This window comes from Drosophila busckii, chromosome 2L (assembly GCF_011750605.1).
Source record: "Drosophila busckii strain San Diego stock center, stock number 13000-0081.31 chromosome 2L, ASM1175060v1, whole genome shotgun sequence".
Lineage (NCBI taxonomy): Eukaryota > Metazoa > Arthropoda > Insecta > Diptera > Drosophilidae > Drosophila > Drosophila busckii.
Genome location: NC_046604.1, coordinates 9,061,387 through 9,082,162, shown reverse-complemented (window position 1 = coordinate 9,082,162; position 20,776 = coordinate 9,061,387). Strand labels below are relative to the sequence as shown.

The following is a 20,776-nucleotide window of genomic DNA, read 5'->3' as shown; positions in this document are numbered from 1 at the left end:
TCTGATCGTAGTAACTGGGCGCTATAGCTGGTCGATCCATAAGGTTTAAAATGAATTCTGACTTTATTTCATATGCGAATTTTTAAATATATACAAAAAACAATTAAATATAAAGTTTAAATAATTTATAGTAATTTAAACAAATGCTAAACACAGCTAGTACTAAAAACAAATACAAATGAGAACAAACTAGAAATTATATCGAAACGGAAGTGAATAAAAATACATCAAATAAATTATAAACAATTGCAGTTTTACTTCAGCGCACAATAAGAAAAAACACAAGTTTGTTTTGCTTGTCTTCGATTTTTATTGTTTTCTTTTTTTTTGTTATAAATAATCTTTAAGGCTTTTGAATAACGCTTTAAATGTTAAGGCTAAAAATGGAAAATTGTTGCTTCTTACTTGGACTTGTTTAGGTATTAAATCATGAATGAATGCATAAACAGTAAACGCTCGCCAAATAACATTTGGCTGTTATTTAATAAAAACTTTATATATTTTTTTTTCGATAATTTAAAGCTTTGCGGTTTTAAGAGTTCAATGAATATTCATCAAAGTTATGCAGAAAGTTGAGCTGTAAGCTCAGTATAATTTTAGCATTTAATTTAATCAGAATCGCTAATTAGCGAGCGTCTACTGTAATTATATACACATGTTGTATAAGCAGTTTTAGTGTAATGCTATTGTTGTGTATTTATATTTAACAAACTTTAACTTTGTGTTGAGCAAACTACCGTTTCTAAGTGTGTGTGTGTTTGTTTATTTATTCTTAGGTGAGTAACAAGTATAAAAAGAAACAAGAAGCATTTAATTTAGGTACAAAAGCATATGTATTCTTGCATTTATATATTTATAATTTAAATGTATATGTGTATATATAATTTTCTTTATTATTAAATTTTATGAATAGTTTTTTATGATCTTATAAGGCCACACAATTAATAACCGACAATGTTTCGTATTGGAAATTAAGAGAGAGAGAGAGAGAGAGTGAAAGAGAGTAAAGAGAGCTATGATTATTTGGACTTTGACGAAATTTTAAATTACATAAAACATAAACAATAACAAAACAATTATTTATATGCGTTCAACTGTTGATGCTAGCGAGACTCCTTGTAAATATAAGTCAGAGCTCGTAAATGAATGATTCATTCAGATGATTCAGACAACTTTTATTGAAGACCGTACATTCAAAATTGAAAGCAGGTTATGTTGTATACGTAACAGAAAACTAAATTCATATTATTGATGAATCAATTCATTTACTAAGCTACCATTAGTTGTATATATTTAAGTTAAGCATTTAGTTTAGTTTAGTAAAAAGACGTCAAAGAGGCAACGCCCAAATGGTAAATACAAATCTTTAGTTACTTGCAAATCGTAAATTTATATCCTATATGTATATATGTATATGTAGGTTAGCTTGTAAAAGAATATATATATTATAAGATACTCTCATCAGCATGTGTATGTATGTGTGTGTGTGCATATATGCTCATATATATATATTTGTATATATCTATAGCTATTGTTCGTAAAATGGACTAATTTCGATTTCGATCTTTTGCTGTTTTTGTTCAGCGGCTTTCTGCCACAATTTGTTGCTGTTGTGACCGCTGCTATTGATGCTGCGCACGTGCCACGTTGCTGCTGCTGCCGCCGCCGCTCGAGTCTCATAAAAATGGATTATTGGTGTTGATGGCACCGCTGGCCTGCAAAAATATTATAGTTTATTATTTAGTCAATGCGATTGTTGTGCAGCGAACTTACCGCAAATGGATTATTATAGGCGCCGGACATGCCGCCGGCCATCACAGGTGCTGGCTGCATGATGCTGCCAAAACCGCAGCCATTGGGCAGACCTTGACTAACGGCAAAGCCGTTATTATTGAAATTATAAAAGTTAGCGCCAGCGCCCAGCTGATGCTCCTGCTGCTGCTGCTGCTGCTGTTGATGATGATGATAACCATTTGGTATAAGCGTCAGCTGTCCATAGAGATTCTTCTGCTGCTGCTGCTGATTGTTGTTGGCCTGGAATGGATTCACCACTTGCCTGCTGCCATTTAGCAGCTGTGGCTGTTGTGTTGGCTGCTGTTGCTGCTGCTGCTCTGCTGACTCTTGAAAGGATTTACTGTATTGTTGTTGTAGTTAAAGGGATCTGTATTGCCATTGCCATTGCCATTTAGCTGCGCTGCACTCAAATCTGTGCTAACTGTTTCGCTTGCTTTTAGCTCACGCAGCTGCTCATCCAAATCCTTTAATGCTGCATAGCGATCCTCACTGGGCGCCTTCACGCTGCTCTGGCTTTGCTTCTGCTGCGCTGTTGCTGCAATAAATAAAATGCATTTAATTATTTGTTTTATAACAAATGCTTAAGCTCAAACTCAAACTAAGCAAAGCAATAACAAACGAGCGAACAAAAGAACACAAAACTCATAAAACTTACGCCACGTTACGAAAGGATTATAAGACAATTGGCATATAGTATCTGTAACTGTATCTGTATCTGTTTTGCTATTTGTATCTATGGGCTCATCCTCATAGCTCGAGCTTTGCTCTAGATAATCACGAAACGGATTCGTTGGCGACAATGTGCTGAGCGCTTCTTCGGCTTCATAGCAATCATCATCGAAGACATCGCTGCGCCACCAACTGGGCAACAGCTCTTGCTTTCTCTCAATTTGAGGTTCTATCTTGAATGGATCATGGTACACTGTTGTGCTCCAGTCGCTCCAATCTCCAAAAATAATAATAAAAATCAAGCAATTTGTAATCAATTTCAATTGCAATATCAATTTCAATTTCAATTTCAATGCGTGTGTGAATTTGTATTAGGCACATGATAAGCACTTGAGGTAGAATTTTAAATATTTTTTCAATGAATTTTTGGCTTTTAGCGGCAGCATTGTGGATTATTGGAAGTGGTTAAATATAAAGCAATGAATTTTTACATTAACTGCGAGTAGAGCCGCAATTTATTACGTATACGCCTGCAAGCTTAAGACTCAATGTAGCAGTCTAACACTTTAGCATGCTGCTAACAGCTTAACATGCTGTTAACAGCTTAACATTCTGTTAGAAGTAGTCAAGTCAAAGTAGATGAAGTCAAATCAAAAATTTCGTTATAAGTTCTATCAAAGTCAACTGATTTTTTTTTGTTTTACCTGAGTAATTAGTGAGTAATGTTTTTATTTATTTCAACTATTGTTTTTTAAATACCAGGGTGCCCCAGAAATCTCTGAAATATCTCAAATCAATGTTTTATACATCACTTACACTAGTTGACAAGTAAGTCAATAGACAATAAACACAAAATTCCTTTGCGTTGTTCACTTTAGGATTCATTAAGTTGACGTTAGACTAGCTAGCGAGTCATTATTGTTTGAAATATTGAATCTGAGCTCGAAGTTAATTTGAATTGGAAGTTGATTTGAATTCTCTAAGAAACTTTTACAATTTTCAGTATATTCTAACATGATCAAAAAATAATATAATTAACGTATTTAACAATAAAAAAAAACTGAATTTTAATCGTAGTTTTAATTGATTTTGAAAGCTTTAAGTGCATAACTTTCGGCTTTCTCTAACTTTTGATGCAGCTATTTGTGTGATGTTTGCATTTTTTATTAAAGCCACAATCGAGTCTTGCAAGAATATAGAATGAATCTTAGTTATAAACAAGTTCAACTTACCAGCAACTGCATTATATATGGGCGCATGCTCAAAGTCCGCAAAGTTGAACAGCAACTGTTGCTGTTGTTGTTGTTGCTGTTGCAGTTGCAGCTGTTGCTGCTGCTGTTGCAGATGCGCTGCCCGCAGTGGCTGCACCTTGGCATAACCATTGCTGGAGCTGAGCGAACTCAGTGCCGCTGGCACTGGCGAGGCAGCGTTGCGGGCAGAGGTGGCATCGAATATGTTGGCGGCGCCAAAGTCGGCCACGAAATCGGATTCGCCGGCGAAGCCATTGCTGGCGCAGCTGCTCGTGTCCGAGAGCGCGCCCGTGGATGTGGAGCCGGCGCTGTTGAGGCTGCTCAGATTCAGGCCGGGCATGTTGAAGGCATCCTGCTGTGCTGTGCTGACTGTGCTGGGGTCGGCTGATGGCCATCGAGGCTGTCACTGTGTTGGAGTTGGAGTTGGAGTTGCTCTGGGGGGGCGTGGTCTTGTGCAGGCCGTTGGCGGCGGTGCGCTGGGCGGCGGGCGGCGTTAGGTGAATGCCATTGGACGTATAGGACTTTAGATTGACAGCATTGGTCAGCGACTTGAGCGGACTGGCAGGCTCCAGATAATAACGCTTGCGTTCATATTTATCAATCATCAGCTCGCGCTGATCCTGCTGCGGTGCGGCACGCTTGGGATCCCACAAGCCCAGCCAGGTCTTCGCCGAGCTCTCATTGCCGTGCGCCTTCAGAAAATCGACTTCCTCCTGTGTAAATGTGGCCATTGAAATGGATTTCACTCGATGCGGTGGCGTCAGTCCACGACTGCAAGAAAATCAAATCAAAATGAATTTAAGAGTTTGAATCAGTTTATATATATTAATATATTTTATTTTTAAATTTTATATGCGACGTACGATTATCAATTAAGCTGAATTAAATTTTTTTTGAAAAACAATCGTAACGATGTATGATTATTTAATTATTAAGTTAACAATCTAAATTATAATCACAATTATTCAAAAATAATCTTTTTAAGTCGTCAGATTATTATTTTTGTTTACATATTCAGATAAAGAAATTATTTTTTAACGAAACTGTTTAATGCGAAAATGTTAAAAGATAATATTATTACTTAACAGATATATAAAAATTAAAACAGATTTATTGACAATCTGAGAATCTTTTTACTTTGCATGTATTAAAAAAAAGTTTCAAATAAATGAAGCTAAAAAATTAACGAAAGTTCTATTCCCAGTCAATCAATATTTTTGTATATTTTGTAGTAATATTTGTGCACTAAAATTGGAAAATATTTATTTAATATTCAGGCAATTTTTGGTAATGACTGCAAATCGAAACAAATAAAATTCCACAGCTGAATTTTGCATTTGAAATTTGCAGCTTTCAATAGAAAGTAATATTATTGAAAAGTTGTGTGCAAACTTTCAGCGCGATGAATCAACTTTATATATAGTATGTAGTGGAGTTATATATCTGACCCATTAAATGCGCATAGAATTACAATTAATTGCTTAAATATAATAATATACATATAAATGGCCTTGATGTTGCTGACTTGGCTTGTAAGTGGAGCAGCAGCGGCTAAAACGAAAACCATTAACGAAACTTCCAGCAGCAACAACAAAAACAACAAAAAAAACCGGCAACAGCAATTTTTTCGCTTTTGCGCTTGCAGCTAATTTCAGTTTTTCACAAAAATTTTCCAATGCGAAAAGCAATAGCCAGAGAGTCATATGCATACAACTACAAGCAGACTTGCATAAATTATTTTCATATATGTATGTGTGTGTGTGTGCAGAGAAGAAACTGGACGTTTCACATGAACGCTTCACTGGCTTCGCTGCTGCCAATTTGTTATGGCCAAAACAACGTGGTAGCAACAGCAGCAGCAGCAGCAGCAGCTTAGCCAAGCTAGCGAGAGTTTTACTGCAATATTTTCTTTTTCTTTTTCTTTCTCACTGCAAATGACACTCGCTTGCAAGTTGACCAAACAAAGTGGCAGACATGCATGTGGGCAGCAAGGCAAGGGCGTAGCTGGCTTTTTAATTATCTTGCTTGTGTGTTCTATTTATGGCTAAAGCATAAACTTGCCAAGCGCGCTGCACTTGAAAGAACTGGGTTGTGGGTTTCTTATGGAGCGCAACTAATTAAAAAATGATTATAAAAGGCAAAAATGAAAAACACAAAAAACGTTTGAGGGCTTTTAGTAGTCATTGCAAAGAGTCATAAGATTTCCATGTTCCATTTAATGGAATTTGCTGCAAAGCCTGTAAGCCAAATTGAAGGTTTTTAGCTTGAAGAATAAAATGTTTATCTATCTGTAGCTATATAGTAACTAATTTTTATTTACTTAGCTTTGAGGCTAAGCCTAAGTAATCGATACTTGCTCAAGACAAATATTAACCATTGCATTGTAGGCTCAAGTCAAGTCGTAGTCTTAAGTCTAAGCTTAAGTGAAAAGATATCGATATTATCGATAGTGCAAATAAAAGCTATCAAGCTATAAGTAGTATCTAGGACTTAGTCTAAGTTATCAAATACTTTAAGCAAACGCATTTTAAATCAAATTAAAACTTAGTTTAAGAAGTAGCGGTGTCCAGCTAAAATTGTACCTGAATTTATATTTACTAAGTGTTAACTTATCGATACTATCGACAATGGGCTTACAAGCAGTGAAATTCCCATTTTAATAGGATTTTCTACTTACTTTAATAAAACTCTTAAGCTAAATAAAAGCACTGTAGAGTAGGAAATTCTATCAAGCTATCGATAGTACCAAATTGAATTATTTACTAAGTTTAGTGAACCAAACTTTTCTATTAAATAAATTTAAATTGCTGCGTTGCCAAACTTTCAATTTAGCAAAACTATGAATGAATATTTACTAAGTGTTAACTTATCGATAGTGCAATCAATTTACAAAGAGGATTTGCATCTTCCATTTGAGCAAATCCTTTTAGACGAATTCGCCATTTCGTTCGAGGCCCAATCCTAAGTCTTAAGTTATCGATACTATCGATAAAGATGGCTATTGTTACTTTTGCAGCTTGGAGCATACACACTAATGCATTATCCTCCAAGTTATTGACTTTGACTTTGTGCTGCTCGTTGTGCTCCCGAGGCTGTGACGCGTTCTCCCGCCAAGAGCAGAGAGCGCGTCCATTGCCTGTGATTCAATTAAGCTGCACATGGCACTTCCCTGGAACAATTAATGCTTTGCCTATCTAACCAATCAACGCACACTATATAACTGAATCGATTACGCGCTTGCCACTTCCGTTGCAGTTGCAGCTGTCAATTAAAGTCGGCGCAAAACGGAAATACCTACAAAGGCAATTGAAGAGCCTGCCACAGCCACTGCCACTGCCTGGTGGGGCAGGCTACTGGCAACAAGTGCCCGTCAAATTGTCAAATGGGCATCAAAACCAAAGTGAAGCAGACGCAGGCGGCAGCTCATTAGCTGCCACAAGTGGTTGCAACAGTTGTGGTTTATTTTTAGATGTTTAGCTGCAGTGAAAAGTGAAAGTGGTGCACCACACCCCAAACACACACACACACACACACATATACATGAACATTTCCAGGTGGCAGGCAGCATTGAAGAAGGCGTGCAACAGTTTAAAAAGTTAAAAAACAATTGCGCACTTTTTACATTTAATTGAAAGCCAAGACAAAGTGCGCTTGGGCTCTCAAGCTCAGAGTCAGAGTCTCGACTGGGGGTCACATACATACGCTACGTAAGCTAATTGAGCGCCAGTTGCTGCTCGGAGCGTAAACTGTGTCATCTTGTGGAAGAGATCAGTGACAAACGGCGATTAGCTTGTCAGAGAGCGCGCCTAACCTCAAGAGCAGCTTGTCATACCAGCTGCGCTTCAATGCGCCGCCAACTGCAGCAAAGAGTAAGAGAGAGAGAATGAGAGAGAGAATGAGAGAGAGAGAGAGAGAGCGTGAACAGCTGTCGCTCTGTAGCAGTTGTTAGCACCAGAGTTGGGTGCGGCTTTAAGCACAAAACTTTCAAATTAAGCTGACAATACTACATTTGAAATTGAAACAAGCTGTGTGCAACAATTTTTCAATTAATTGTTAAAGAATTTAGTTGTTTTAGCTAGCACAAAAGTAATTAGTTATTCAACTTGTATACAAAACTAAAATTACATCGCAAAATTTATTTCCTGTTTTTCTATTTTGTAGCCAAAGCTTCTTTGGCTTATCACTGCCAATTGCGGAAACCATAGAATTCCAAAATTACGGAATTTTCATTCCCACGCAAATGACAAATACAAAATATACAGCAAATTCCAAGAATATACATTAGGTTTAAATTTAAATTTGGTTATCAATTCTTTTAAGAAAAACAAACACAAAAATCTTTTGCAACTATTTATTTCTTTAAAGAAGATTTGCAAATTTTTCATGGTGTTAACCACCACAATTAACAAATATTTATTACTACATTTTAAACTAAGATATATGTATTTATACTAATGTAAGTGCATTTTATTTGTTTATTGCATATAAATCATGAGCTGAATATTTTAGCTATATAACAATAAAGATAAAATTAAACTGTTAATAATATATTGAAAATAATACAAATAAAGTTAATTGATTTCAAATAAATGATAATGATGATTATATATTTTATTTTGTTGCAAATCAATGTAAATTATCGATAAATTAAATGCATGTTTGCATTAAAAGCAAACCTAACACTAAAAATAAGTTTCAAGTCGCTCTGCTTCAAAAGATTCTTAAGATATTATATTTTCTCTAAAATTCATTTAAGCTACAGCAAATTGTAGCCCCCACACTTTTATATCTTCATAATATTTGCACGCACCCATCACTAATAGGAAAAACCCGCAAGTTTCCCAACTAAAAAGAAACAGCTGACTTAATTTCCAAATCAGTGCCAGATCTTCGTACTAGGCACAAGTAGATACAAAATTAAAACAAACACAATGTCAACACACACAGATACACACACACACAAAACACCAAAAACAAAGGAAGGGAAGAGAGAAGCTGTGCAAAAGCAACGCTTAGTTAAATACATTATTATTTATTGTTGTTGTTGTTGCTGTAGTTTTGTTTTTGTCTTTGCCACAAAGTGCAAAACTTGTTTTTTGCGCATTTTGCGCACTCAGCGTAAAGAGCACAAACAAAAACAAAAAACAAAAACTCGTCGCTAAAGCAGCAGCAACAAATTGTAGCGAAATACACACACACACACATAGATACAAAGTACACACATACAATTACAATTACAGCATATGCTAGGCCACAAAAAATGAAAAAAGGAACTGGGAAAAATATTAGACCTACCAACATGTCGTTGCCCAGTCAAGAAATTGTGCAATAAAGCAACAACAACAACAATAAAAAATAGCAACAATAATATTTAAAAAATAATATGTTCATATGCAATACTCTAACTCAACTTAAGGCCTATTCATTTGAAAAGCAAAGTGGAAAAATATTATTAAAAGATATAAGAAATTTGTTTTTTATTTGTGCATGTGCTAATTTATTTCATTACTTAATGTCAAGTGTGCACAGTTAATTATTTAAGTTTAAATATGAATATGCTATTGTTTATTTACTTTTTTTATAAACTTCAATTATAATTTTTTATTTTTTTGTAAGTGTATATCAAACAAACTCTCTTGTTTGTGTTATAAAAAAAATATTGTTCTTCTTATTTGCACCTTTAGCAAATTTTCAACGTTTAACGTTAAACTTTGCGCGCTTTATGGGACAGACAAACAGAAACATTAATAAACATATTTATTCTTTAACAATGAATCACACTCAAGCACAGACAGAGCAGCCGAGCTGGGCGGGTGGGCCAGGTTGATAAGAAAATAATGAAAGAAACCCAACAATTACTCAATTCTTGTTATTTTGATAAACAAGCAAGTGGTGTGTGTGCTTGACTTTTGGCTCTAGCGAGTGACGTCATAAATATTGCTACTGTAGATACATTGAAAGTAGTTGAATATATAATTTGTAGCGAACGTAATATAAGCTACAAGTTTTTATTTCAAAATGCTGGAGCGCAATTTGAAGTTGTTGAAAAAGCTTAAAGGCTAAGCGCTGTAATTTATATTATTTATTTATTTTAGCCAATGCTTGTAGCAAATTTTTTACTCTTTCACAAACAATTTTTAAGAAAATGTAATTTTAAATATTTGGCGTAATTAATTTTAAACACTTGTTTGTAATAATTTTCTATTACCGTCAACTGTTTCGGCTTTAAGAAAATAAATGAAATATTTACTACAGTTAAATTTGTATTATAAAAAGCTTTAAATTATTAACAGATACTTTTAAGTAGCTAAAAATATTTTTTAATTAAAAAAAGTTTAATATTTTTCAGATTAAAATACTTTAAAAAAGCTTTTAAAACAATTTGAAATGCACTTACAACATTTATTTGTTGCACTTTTAATTAATATATTATATTTTTCAGTTTTGCGCACATATAATATTTAAAACACTTTACACAGTTTCAAATAAAGCCTCAAACACACAAAATTCGACCTCAACTAATGCAAAAGTAAATTTTTTCAAAGACTTACTTAAAGTGCTGGGCAAATATAAATAGCTTAAGTAGCTAAAAAAGAAATATGTAACTATTTATTAAAGCAGCTGTGGGAAACTGTCAACAGCTTCAAGCTTTAAACTCAACTGTTTGTGGCAGCAGCAGCAGCAGCTAAAGCTGAGCAGCCTGTGCGCTGAGATTGGAAAACAAATTGCAAAATGCGCTGCAGCTAAATTTATTTTGCATTGGGAAAATATTTGCACATTTTAATGGCGATAAGTGGATGTCAAGGGGCGTCGTCTGTTTTGGTTATACGACTGATTAAAATTCTACGTAATGCCAGCCACAATGGATTAGCCCTGAAGATAGGTCAATAGCATTGTCCTACAATAGCGGTCAAGTCCAGAGCTAGGCCAGAGCGCATAGAGACACGTGCTTTATAAAAAAATAGATGAAGCATAATTTTGATGTTGAAGATATTATTTTAAATTAAAGCGTACAATGAACTTGCGTTTTTTTTAAACTGTACTACGACCTTGTTCATTTCTTTTTTTTTTTTGGCGCCTTATCAATTGCGCAGACAAAAAACAATGACAACAACAAAGACTGCGCATTGCCAATGAACTCTCAATAACAAAAAAGACTTCCCGTTTTGCCATAAGCAATGAATCATTAACAATCCCATGCCTTTATACAAAGCAGAGCGTTGAGGAGGGGAAAGCGGAGAGAGTGAAAAAGAAAGAGTGTAATATTCGTGTACTTGCGCCATTAACAAACGTCATCAACATCGCACAATTTTCAACGAGGTTTCTCGGTTTTAGTTTCAGTTTCAGTTGCAGCCAAGCGACACTTTGCACTCGAGAACGGCAACAACAATGCCATGTGGCAGCCACACAGAGCTCACAAAGCACACAGAGCATATTGCAACGTTAACTGTGCATTACACATTACACATTCGCCCCCTAGGTCAGATTGTTTACTTGACACATTACTAAGAGCTTTGCTTGCTCAGCTCCAAAGCCTTGAGACTTACTCCAAGTCCCATAAATTGTTAAAGACTTTTAAAATGCAATCTTTGCTCTAAATAATAATTGAAAATGTTAATACAATTATTTAATAAAAATGAGCTATGCAAATTAAATGCAAAATGCATTGTATACTAGAAAAAATTGCAGTTTAAAGCAATTTATATTTTATTCAACATTTTCCAAAAATACTATATTAAACTATTATTAAGTCAGTTCTTTCTTGATATCTGCCTCTATCTGTTCACAAATTAAAATCTAACACAGAATTAGACAAAATCTACATTTCATTAAAAATATTCAAAAAATATATAAAACTTGATATAAATATTTAGTAGTATTTAATTTAAACAGATAATTTTAAATTGCAACTTGCTCTAAATCTTCAAATTGTATAGCATTTAAAAATATAAAGTATAATAATAAATAATTTATATTTACCCAAAAGTTTTTGGCAATCAAATAACAGTATATTTTAAATGAAGATTTAATTTCAAAATTTTATTAAATAATTGTTTTAACGTATTTTGAATAATTAAAGAATATTCTAGAAAAATATGAACCTATTCAATAAAATGCTTGGAAATAAATAACAAATTTATTATGATAAGAAAATATTCTAGAATAATATTTATCGCTGTACTGTTATATTGAGATTGGTTATTATCAGTTAATTCTTCATATCAACATTTAATTTTATATCAATTCTCTAGGGGCTGAACAACTTTAATTATCAATATTTCGAAAAAATTCGCCTTAAAAATAACTGCAAGTTCCAGCTAAAGCCAAATATTATCTCGCTTTTTGCACATTGCCACATATTTCACAAATAATAAATAATATTCATAGAGCGTAACGCATTTCGCGTAAATAAGGAAATTGTAATACGTCAAGGATTGTGTGCGTGATAAAGTCGTAACGGAAATAAATATAACAAGCGTAAAATGCGACATAAATGAATATGACGTACTAAACTGGAAAAATACAAAATTGGCAGGCAGGCAAATTCGTTTAATTCGTTTAGTTTGAATTGCTTATGAATCATATTTTTAGCATGTAATAACAACGTGTGGGGTAAAGTGGGCGCCAGTGGGCAGTCGCAAATATTTTTGGGCAATTTTGCATTTTTTTTTGCTGTGATTTATGAGAGACCTACGCTAACTCTAGAGTAATAGTCCCACGCTGGTCAATTATATTATTTTTTATTATTTTGGCGCAGTCGTTGAAGGCCCCACTGTCAGCACTTTTGTCGCACAATATAAATTAAACTTATGGCCGCACTTGGGGCTCTATGAATATTTCATTAAGGCGCTCAGGCTCAGGCTCAGCTCAGCTGCAGGCCTACCCGACTGTAAAAGAAAGCCTTGAGAGCCTTCAGCGCTGGTCAAAGGATGTGACCTTACAAAAAAATAAAAAGAAAATAAAGCATAAAAAACTGCATGAATGGCAACAAAGCTCGCTTTGAGCTGCTGCGGCCTGATGCTCTGGCTCTGGCATATTGGCCAACGCTATGTCGCTCTCAGCACGCCCACAAAGCGGACTGACAACCTAACAGCCAACCACCCACTCAGCCACCCACTCGTTTAAAGTGCGCAAATAACGCCCACGCAAAGCATGCATGCACTGAGAGAAATTTTACACAGGCATCATTCAAGCCTTTTAAATACTCTTTGTAAGCTTAACCCAATTTAGGACTTTTCGCAGTTAGTTCGTATTGTTGACTTTTAGTTTAAAATAATGTTTAATTTTTGTTTCAGCTGCTCTTTAAAAATATCATTAATTTTATATATATACATATATTTTTTATAATTAAAAAAGTTAATAAATAATAGAAAATGAATTGTAAGCCTAAATAAAAAATTCAAAATATTCTTCATTTGTTTTCTTTACTTCTTTCCAATAAATTGTAAGAAACTTACATATTTAAATTTCAATAAGAAAATTCACTATAAACTTCAAAAACAATTATTCTTTTTGTTTTTGTTGCCAAAAAATGAATTCAATATAAAAAAAATCTAAATACACTTATCCTCATGAAATAAGTAAAAACGGTTTTCAGCTACTTTTTGAGCAGAAAATAATTATTGTGAATTATTTTTGATTTACTTGCCATAAAAATAGTTTCAATATAAAGAAAACTAATTACATTTATACTAATAAAATTATTAAAAACTATTTTGAGATTCTTTTTGAGTAGAAAATAATTATTGTGAATTATTTTTGATTTTCTTGCCATAAAAATTGTTTCATTATAAAGAAAACTAAATACATTATACTAATGAAATTAGTGAAAACGATTTTCAGCTACTTTTTGAGAAGAAAATAATTATTGTGAATTATTTTTCTTGCCATAAAAATTGTTTAGTGTTGAAGGCGATACTAAATTTTGTTCTGTAAACTAATAAAGTCATATTTTATGTAAATCTCGAATGCAAAGTTTGTTTATTTTAGCTCAACATTTTAGCCGAGTGTGTGCATGTGGCACAGAAAATTCCCCAAGCACCACAGCGTGGGTGCCACTCTCTCATAGGCAAATGGCCACAGAGACTTTTAAAAGCATCTGCGCCCTGCTCAGCTCGGGCTGCTGCTGCACCAAGAGCGCTTAATTGGCAACTGTTGGCTGCAGCTGCTGCTGCTGGTGGTGGTGGCTCCAGCTGTGAACAGGCGGCGGCGCTTGCCACCCACTGCCCCCAATGAGATGGCGATGCAATTGTAACTGTCAGTATCGATGCCTAAAACAGCATCCACACATAAATAAATATAAATATCTCTCACTCGAAATGCTGAATGTTTCCGCACTTGTCTAGCCAGCTGCTTTTGGTTTGGCATCTCGTATTTTGCTTTGTTGCATTATTTATATATATATAGCGTATATACGTATATAAATCTCGATTTCAAGGCAAGGCAAATGCCGCAAAAATGAAACGCAAACGGGCAAAAAGGCGATTACAACAACGATACCATCTATGCAATTTTGCTGCCCCAACCCCCCGCACCGGCAACAAAAACTGCGCAATAATTGCCAATGACGTAGCGCCAGACCCAAAGAGAGCAAGAGAGAGAGCGGCATACACAACTAGATAGAGAGCGCGCTAGTGTGGGAGCGTTCTTTATTTTGGATTCGCATTGCTAAATTCTACGCTTTATGAGACTTCAGATTGCACAAACATAGGTTGTGTGGCATATAGACATATAGACATATTTGAACTATTTTCTATTCAAGCCAAGCGACAAAAGTTCCAATAAACTTATTCGCACTAAATGTGTTTTGGTTGTAAAAATAGCAAAGAATTTTCTTGCATATAGACTTGACTATATATAAAACAAATATCTGCTACACATATATATGTATAAAATAGCTGGGCATGCCTATATACAAATCATTATATACATTTAATTGCCATTGCGTTTTTATTTTTTGTTGATTTGTTGCTTTCCATGCTCTCCTCACTAATGGGCATTATAATTTCATCACGAAGTGAGTAACAAACATCCCATTAATATGCATATGAAATATTCATTATATAAATATCACAGTCAATATTTATGTGGATTCTTAATCAGACACATGAGTCAAACAGCTGATGCTCTTTATAATTATTTTTCCTAAGAAAATATAAAGATTACAAGCAATGAATCGTTCAGCTATATACGTTAATTTACATAACTATGTTAACTAACAGCGTTCTATTAAACCCATAATTCTTTCATATAACTGAAGGCATTTAAAGTAAAACTGTTGACAACATTTTAAGGTTTACATAACATAACACTGTTAGCTAAAATACGCTAAGTGTATTTTCAAATTCAATGCCCAAGCTTATCTCTATTTCTTTTTCTTAGGTGACTTTTTGTTGTAATAACAAATATTAAACATTACATTGCACTCAATTCTGCACTAAATCTGTAAGCATTTAATTCATAGAGTAAAACAGTTAACAGTTTTATGTAGTTTACATAACATAAAGCTGTTAAGCTAGTGACATAAAGCGCGCTAAGAGTATTTAAAGATTTTAATGCCTTAGCTAACCTTTCTTTCCCCACACTTTTTTTGTTTGCTTTTCTCTCTCTCTATCCCACTCTCTTTTACGTTGGCTGTTTGTTGTTTTGCTTGTTGGCTTTGGTTTTTAATTTCGGTGGCAAAAGAAAACTACACAAAAAGAAATAAAGGTGGGGTGCGGGAGGGAGAGAGTAAACACTACTCACACAGCTGACAGAGCTTGGTGAAAGTGTGCTCCCATGCCCCTTGACGCCTCCGCCCCGCCCCGTCTCACCACACCCGCAGACAGTCACTCGTCTTGTACGTGTTTATGTTGTTTCATAATCGACACACAAAAATAAAATAGAAAAAAAAAACACAGATAAACATATGCATTTGACCACAAAACGTGCAGCTGATGTTGGCAATGAATTATTTATATAAAATTTGTCTAGCTAGCTTTTCCTCTATCTCTCTCTCTTTCTCTATGTGTGTGGCCTTATCTAATCAACAGGTTTAGTGACAGCTTTGTGGGAGCTTCGAACTCCTTGACTGCAACTGACAAGTTGAGTGCAAAAACAAAACGCAAATAGTTTATAACAATTGGCCTAAAATATATATGTAAGCCGTAAAAGCTGTTTGACAACTTTGACTCGAACTTAAGTCCCCAAACACGAAACCCAAAGAGCGTCACTCCACTCCATTGGGAGCGAGAATGAGAGAGAGAGAGAGAGAGAGAGAGAGAGAGAGAGAGAGAGCAACGGAAACAACTGCAACATTAAGCATGCACAAATAATTTTGTCTTGGACTTTGGAGTTCCTTTTTTGTTGTTGCCAAGCTGCATGCAGCAATGTAATTTTTTTTATTATTTCTTTTTTTTTTCTTGTAATTCTGTCGCATTGCCTGCTGTTGTTGTTGTTGCTTTGTGTCCCTTTGCTGTCAGGCATTTATGCGGCTTTCCATTTACATACTCGTAATACCTATTTATTTAGCCCTTCCCCTTGAGCACGCCCCTGCCTCTGTCGCCAGCTTGCAACATGAGTTTGTAATGTAGACGCAGACAGCAGAACACAAAGCGTGGCAGGAGACCAAGTTGCGGCACAAAAAAGTTTCCAACTGGGGAATGCAATGCAGTTGCTGCTGCTGCTGCTGCAGTTCGCTTCGAGCTCCACTCCAATGACTCATCAGCTGTGCTCCCAACACACAAAAAGTTTTCAGCGTGTTAAAAATTGCAAAAAGTTCCAAGTACATAGTAGTCTATTTTTTATCTTCAAAGAAATTAAAAACAACTTCAAGTCATTTTTACTAATTAGAATTGTTTCATGTTTTGTCGCAAAAGATTTATAAAGAACTGGAAGTTTGTTAAGGAAGATCTTCGATTGGTAAAAGCTTGATTCTGTATTTTATAATATAAAAATTATAAGAATCTCAACATCATGTAATTTTGAGTGAAATTATTTTTTATACATTTAGTTTTTCCAATCACTGCCAAGTCGTTTATTATGTGAAATGACCGTATGTAAAACGTTGCTTTCAAGGAAATTGTCGAAAATAAAGTGGTTAAAAAAATAAAATGAGTTTTATTGATTTTTTGTCTGTCTTTATTGAACGGCGTGAGTTTATTGGTTTATTGAGCTATGTAAATTTATTACCGTTGATTGATCGCGTCAACAAGCGAGAACAATTCGTTGCTGTTCAATTAAGGGCAACTGATTGCAAGGGTATCCATATGGAAAGGGTAAAAGCAGAAGTAGGAGTACCAAGCAAACAAACTAACGTGGAATCTAGGGCGCAATCTAGCCATGAGTGTGTATGTGTGTGTGCGAAATGCATAACTAGTTGTTGGACGGAAGCTTTTAGTTGGGGAAAAGCAATCAAATAATGAAAATATTACAGGGAGCTGGGCGTAAGTGCGGAAATGCGTAAATCAAATGAGAAAAACTAAAAAACAAGCAAGCACACACACACACACACACACACAACTCTAAAGTGTGTGCTGAAGGGTGAAGGGTACATATGACCTCAATTTGCATTTAATCGCATAAACTGCGACGACGTGCATATAAATCTAGTGAAAAAATGGAGCAATTTGGCAATTAGTTGGCACACTTAGAAGCGCAAACCGTCCTTGAGTGAAATGACAAAAGTAACAACTGCCAGCGTCGCATACAAAAGTTTCAAACACTTCAAGTGACAGTCGTCAGCCAGGCAGCCAGCCATATGGACAACAATTGAAAGTTTTTTCTTTTATTTTTTTTTTTTAGCAATTTGCATTTCCAAATTGGTGAAATGTTTTTAAATAACAAAATGAAATTGCTTTCGCTTTCGCTGCAAAGTGGGAGCTGGTTAGCAATCGGTTAGGTGAGGTCGTTGCATTCAAGCCAAATTAACGGTAACTAACAATTGCAATGCAATGCAGCTGAGAGTTGGCGATTTAAAGCTGAAACTAGCGATCAAAGGTGAATGGAGTAGTAGATGATCTAATTTTAATCGTTATTTTCTACTCGTTACTTACAGCACTCCAGAGCAGCGTGTGCAGACAAAGGAACCAATCGTCATGTTCACATAGGTAGGCCCTTTTTGGTTACAATCGAAGCATTGACGATTTCCCGCACAGCTGTTCACCAGCTCACGTAGGGCTAGCAGGTATTTGTCGTCCTGTTTTTTGCGAACCGCCATATTGTTGCTGCTATTCTTGCTAAGACTTCCTGTTGCTTTTCCCTTGCCCTTGTTGTTGCTGCTGCTGCTATCGCTGCTGTTGTTGTTGCTGCTGCTGCTGTTGTTGTTGTTGTTGGCTTCCAGCCACTCTGTATCGGACGCGCAGTCGAGGACGACGCTGCGTTCTTTGGCTTTGGCGCGAGCGTTGCGTGGCGGATGGTAAATGTCAGCGGCGTGGGGGGCACTGCTGTTGTAAACGTAGACGAACTGAATTTTGCCTGATTTACAGTTACGGCTTAGTCAAAACTTTAGCTTAGCTTGTTGCGTGAGCGTCGCGTCGCTTCACTTCGCAATGTGTGTGTGTGTGTGCAATTGCTTTACGCAACCGACTTGACCTTTCTTTAGTTACTGCTACTGCTACTGCCGCTCCGACACATTCACAAAATCCGCAGTACAATAAATTCAGCGTCACCGCCACCAACACATAGACACTACACACACATGCACACACGCACACACATATTAAGTATTGTTATTGAATGTGTGTGTGCTGTAATTTATCAAACAACAAGCAATTTTACTCGTTTATTGCTATTGTTTACGTTAATTTTTACACCGCACTCTTTTTCTCTGGCTCAACTGGCTTTTCGTTTTCTGTTTGCCTCTTTTTTTTTTCTTTTAATTTGATTCAAACACTTTTGCAGCGCTGTCTGCTTGCACTCAATTGCCTACTTTTTATTTTTCGTTGTTGTCGTTGTTGTTATAAACAGCACTTGGCACAAACAAAAATTCTCTGCTAATAACCAACTGCAGCGACGCGCCGCACAATTTAAGCCCGCACGTCTTTTAACTTGGCAAAGAGTTGTGTGTACCGGAATGTATTCAGCCAAAATCTCGTAAAATATTTTTGTTTGTTTCACTTTTTATTTTGCGCAAATTATTTTAAACAAAACCAGTAGGTTTCTACATAAACCTAGCTTTTTGATTCAAAGCAAACATCCGCAGCAACAAGCGACGCAACCTCTCGTTTCAACAATTGACAATGAACAACAAAAAAATGAGTGTATCTTTCAGTTACATCTACTGCAGACGTATGTAAGCAGTGCTGCCATGTTAACCCTTTTCACGTCAAATCTAGCCTTTTTAAGGCCAGTAACGGCAGAGCTAGTGAGCTCTGAATTTAAAAATAAACACTTTTCTTTTTTATATGCGCATTTGTAACATAATTGTCAGTACTTTTTAATCAACTTTGGGTATACCTTTGAACTTCCACACATTAGCAACTATTAATTATATATATTATATTAGGCTTCAGACATGCATGAATGCAGCAAGTATCAGCCAGTACAAGTATCTGACACGATAGACACAAATAAGTAGCAATATATTTGAGTATTTCGAACCGTAAATTATTTTGTTTCTTAATTTGATAGTTAACACTTTAATATATATCAATTGTCTAGTCATCTAAAGCTTTGCGCGCATTGCCTTTGTTTGCAAATTTGCGTTTTTTGAATGTGGCTGGCGCACTGGAAGTTGAGGGTTCATCATCCAAGCTTGTTATGGTTTTTTCTTTAAAACGCTTTACAGGTGGTTCATATTCCGGTACATTTACGACAGGTGCTATTTCCGTATAAAGTGTCCTTGGTAGTTCCCAATCAATGGGAGCAACTTCTGGCCTACAAAAGTAATAATTAATTAAAGTTTATAAATGTTTAAGAATTGTTTAGTTTACTTTGCTTGCACCGCCTGCCATCGGCCGATTTCTTTGGTAGCCGCATCTTCTTCAGTTTTAAATTCTTGACGCTTTTCCTCTTTTTGTTTCTTTTCCTTGGCCGTTTCAGGTTTACGGTACAGCAATGCATGACGTTCCCGATTGTAACGTGCCACCTCTTCATCAGCATTTGCTCGACATCGTAGCGACTCTTCCGCCTGCATAATCTCCTGCTGATTTACAGCCAACTGATTGATACGTTCATACTCCTCATACGACAGGAACCCCTCCTTAGGTGGCTCCCAAACGGATTCATTTGTTTTGACATTCCAGTAATACGTATGCCCCTCATCTGACTTGCCCTCGACCCACAACGATGCTTGTGGTGCAGCATCCGCGGCAACTTTGTCAACACCAACACGACGATTGTCCTCCTCGTCATCTGATGCCAAGCCCTCCCAGCGCATAGGATCGACTTGGCGTTGACGCGTTGAACCATGCTGCACCCTGCTACTGCTGGATGAAGTCGCAGTAGCGTTCATTACTGTGTTGATGGACCTAGCTGTCATATCTCCATAACGCCCGTGTAAGTCTTGAGAATACGATTTCATGGCCGCTTCTTCCATTTTGCGTATCTCAGCGTCCATCTTTTGTTTCTCCCGCTCATCCTTCTCGCTCTTGCGACTAATATCTGTAATCCTTTTCGCCACATTGAGCTTGTGTCTTTTGCCATTTTCATGGAATCCAACGCTCTAAAAGAATAGCTAGTTGTAGTACTGACAGCAACAAGTAGAGGACGTTCAGTTTTCTTACGTACCGTCTTGTTATCACTAATCCAACACTTGCAGAAGTCGCAATACTTGCGCTCATTTGATTTCCAAAACTCGGTCCTGTAAATTAAAGCTGTTAGTTATTTATTTAATATTTGAATGAAAAATCAATATATTTACATTTTGTTGACACTCAATAAAATATCGATTGTCAGTGCTTGTGGTCGATAACTAACTATATTGCGACTCGTTACTTCAGCTATAAGAGCAGAAGAGATTTACAAAATATGTAGAAATATGATTTATAATGCGCTGATTACTTTATTTAGATATCAGATAACTAGTTAAATTAAATTGTATTTAATAGTTTTCGTCAGTTGAAGATTGGTCTCAATGACAGAAA

At 35.7% G+C, this 20,776-nt stretch overlaps 2 protein-coding genes across 2 annotated transcripts; both read right to left on the bottom strand.

The window, feature by feature from the left end:
* Positions 1 to 994: 994 nt before the first annotated feature.
* On the bottom strand, positions 995 to 18,924 carry LOC108608566 (arf-GAP domain and FG repeat-containing protein 1). The gene is given in 6 exon segments (XM_033293858.1): positions 995 to 1,715; positions 1,774 to 2,051; positions 2,096 to 2,329; positions 3,696 to 4,066; positions 4,068 to 4,484; positions 17,747 to 18,924. Coding segments are annotated over 6 exon segments (1,503 nt in total). The 5' UTR covers positions 17,911 to 18,924; the 3' UTR covers positions 995 to 1,676.
* A 375-nt stretch (positions 18,925 to 19,299) lies between these two features.
* LOC108602428 (WW domain-binding protein 4) lies at positions 19,300 to 20,627 on the bottom strand. Its single transcript, XM_017990549.2, has 4 exons — positions 20,554 to 20,627; positions 20,421 to 20,493; positions 19,625 to 20,355; positions 19,300 to 19,568 (listed from the first exon to the last, which is right to left on the bottom strand). Coding segments are annotated over exons 1-4 (1,026 nt in total). The 5' UTR covers positions 20,556 to 20,627; the 3' UTR covers positions 19,300 to 19,348.
* Between the last annotated feature and the right edge of the window lie 149 nt (positions 20,628 to 20,776).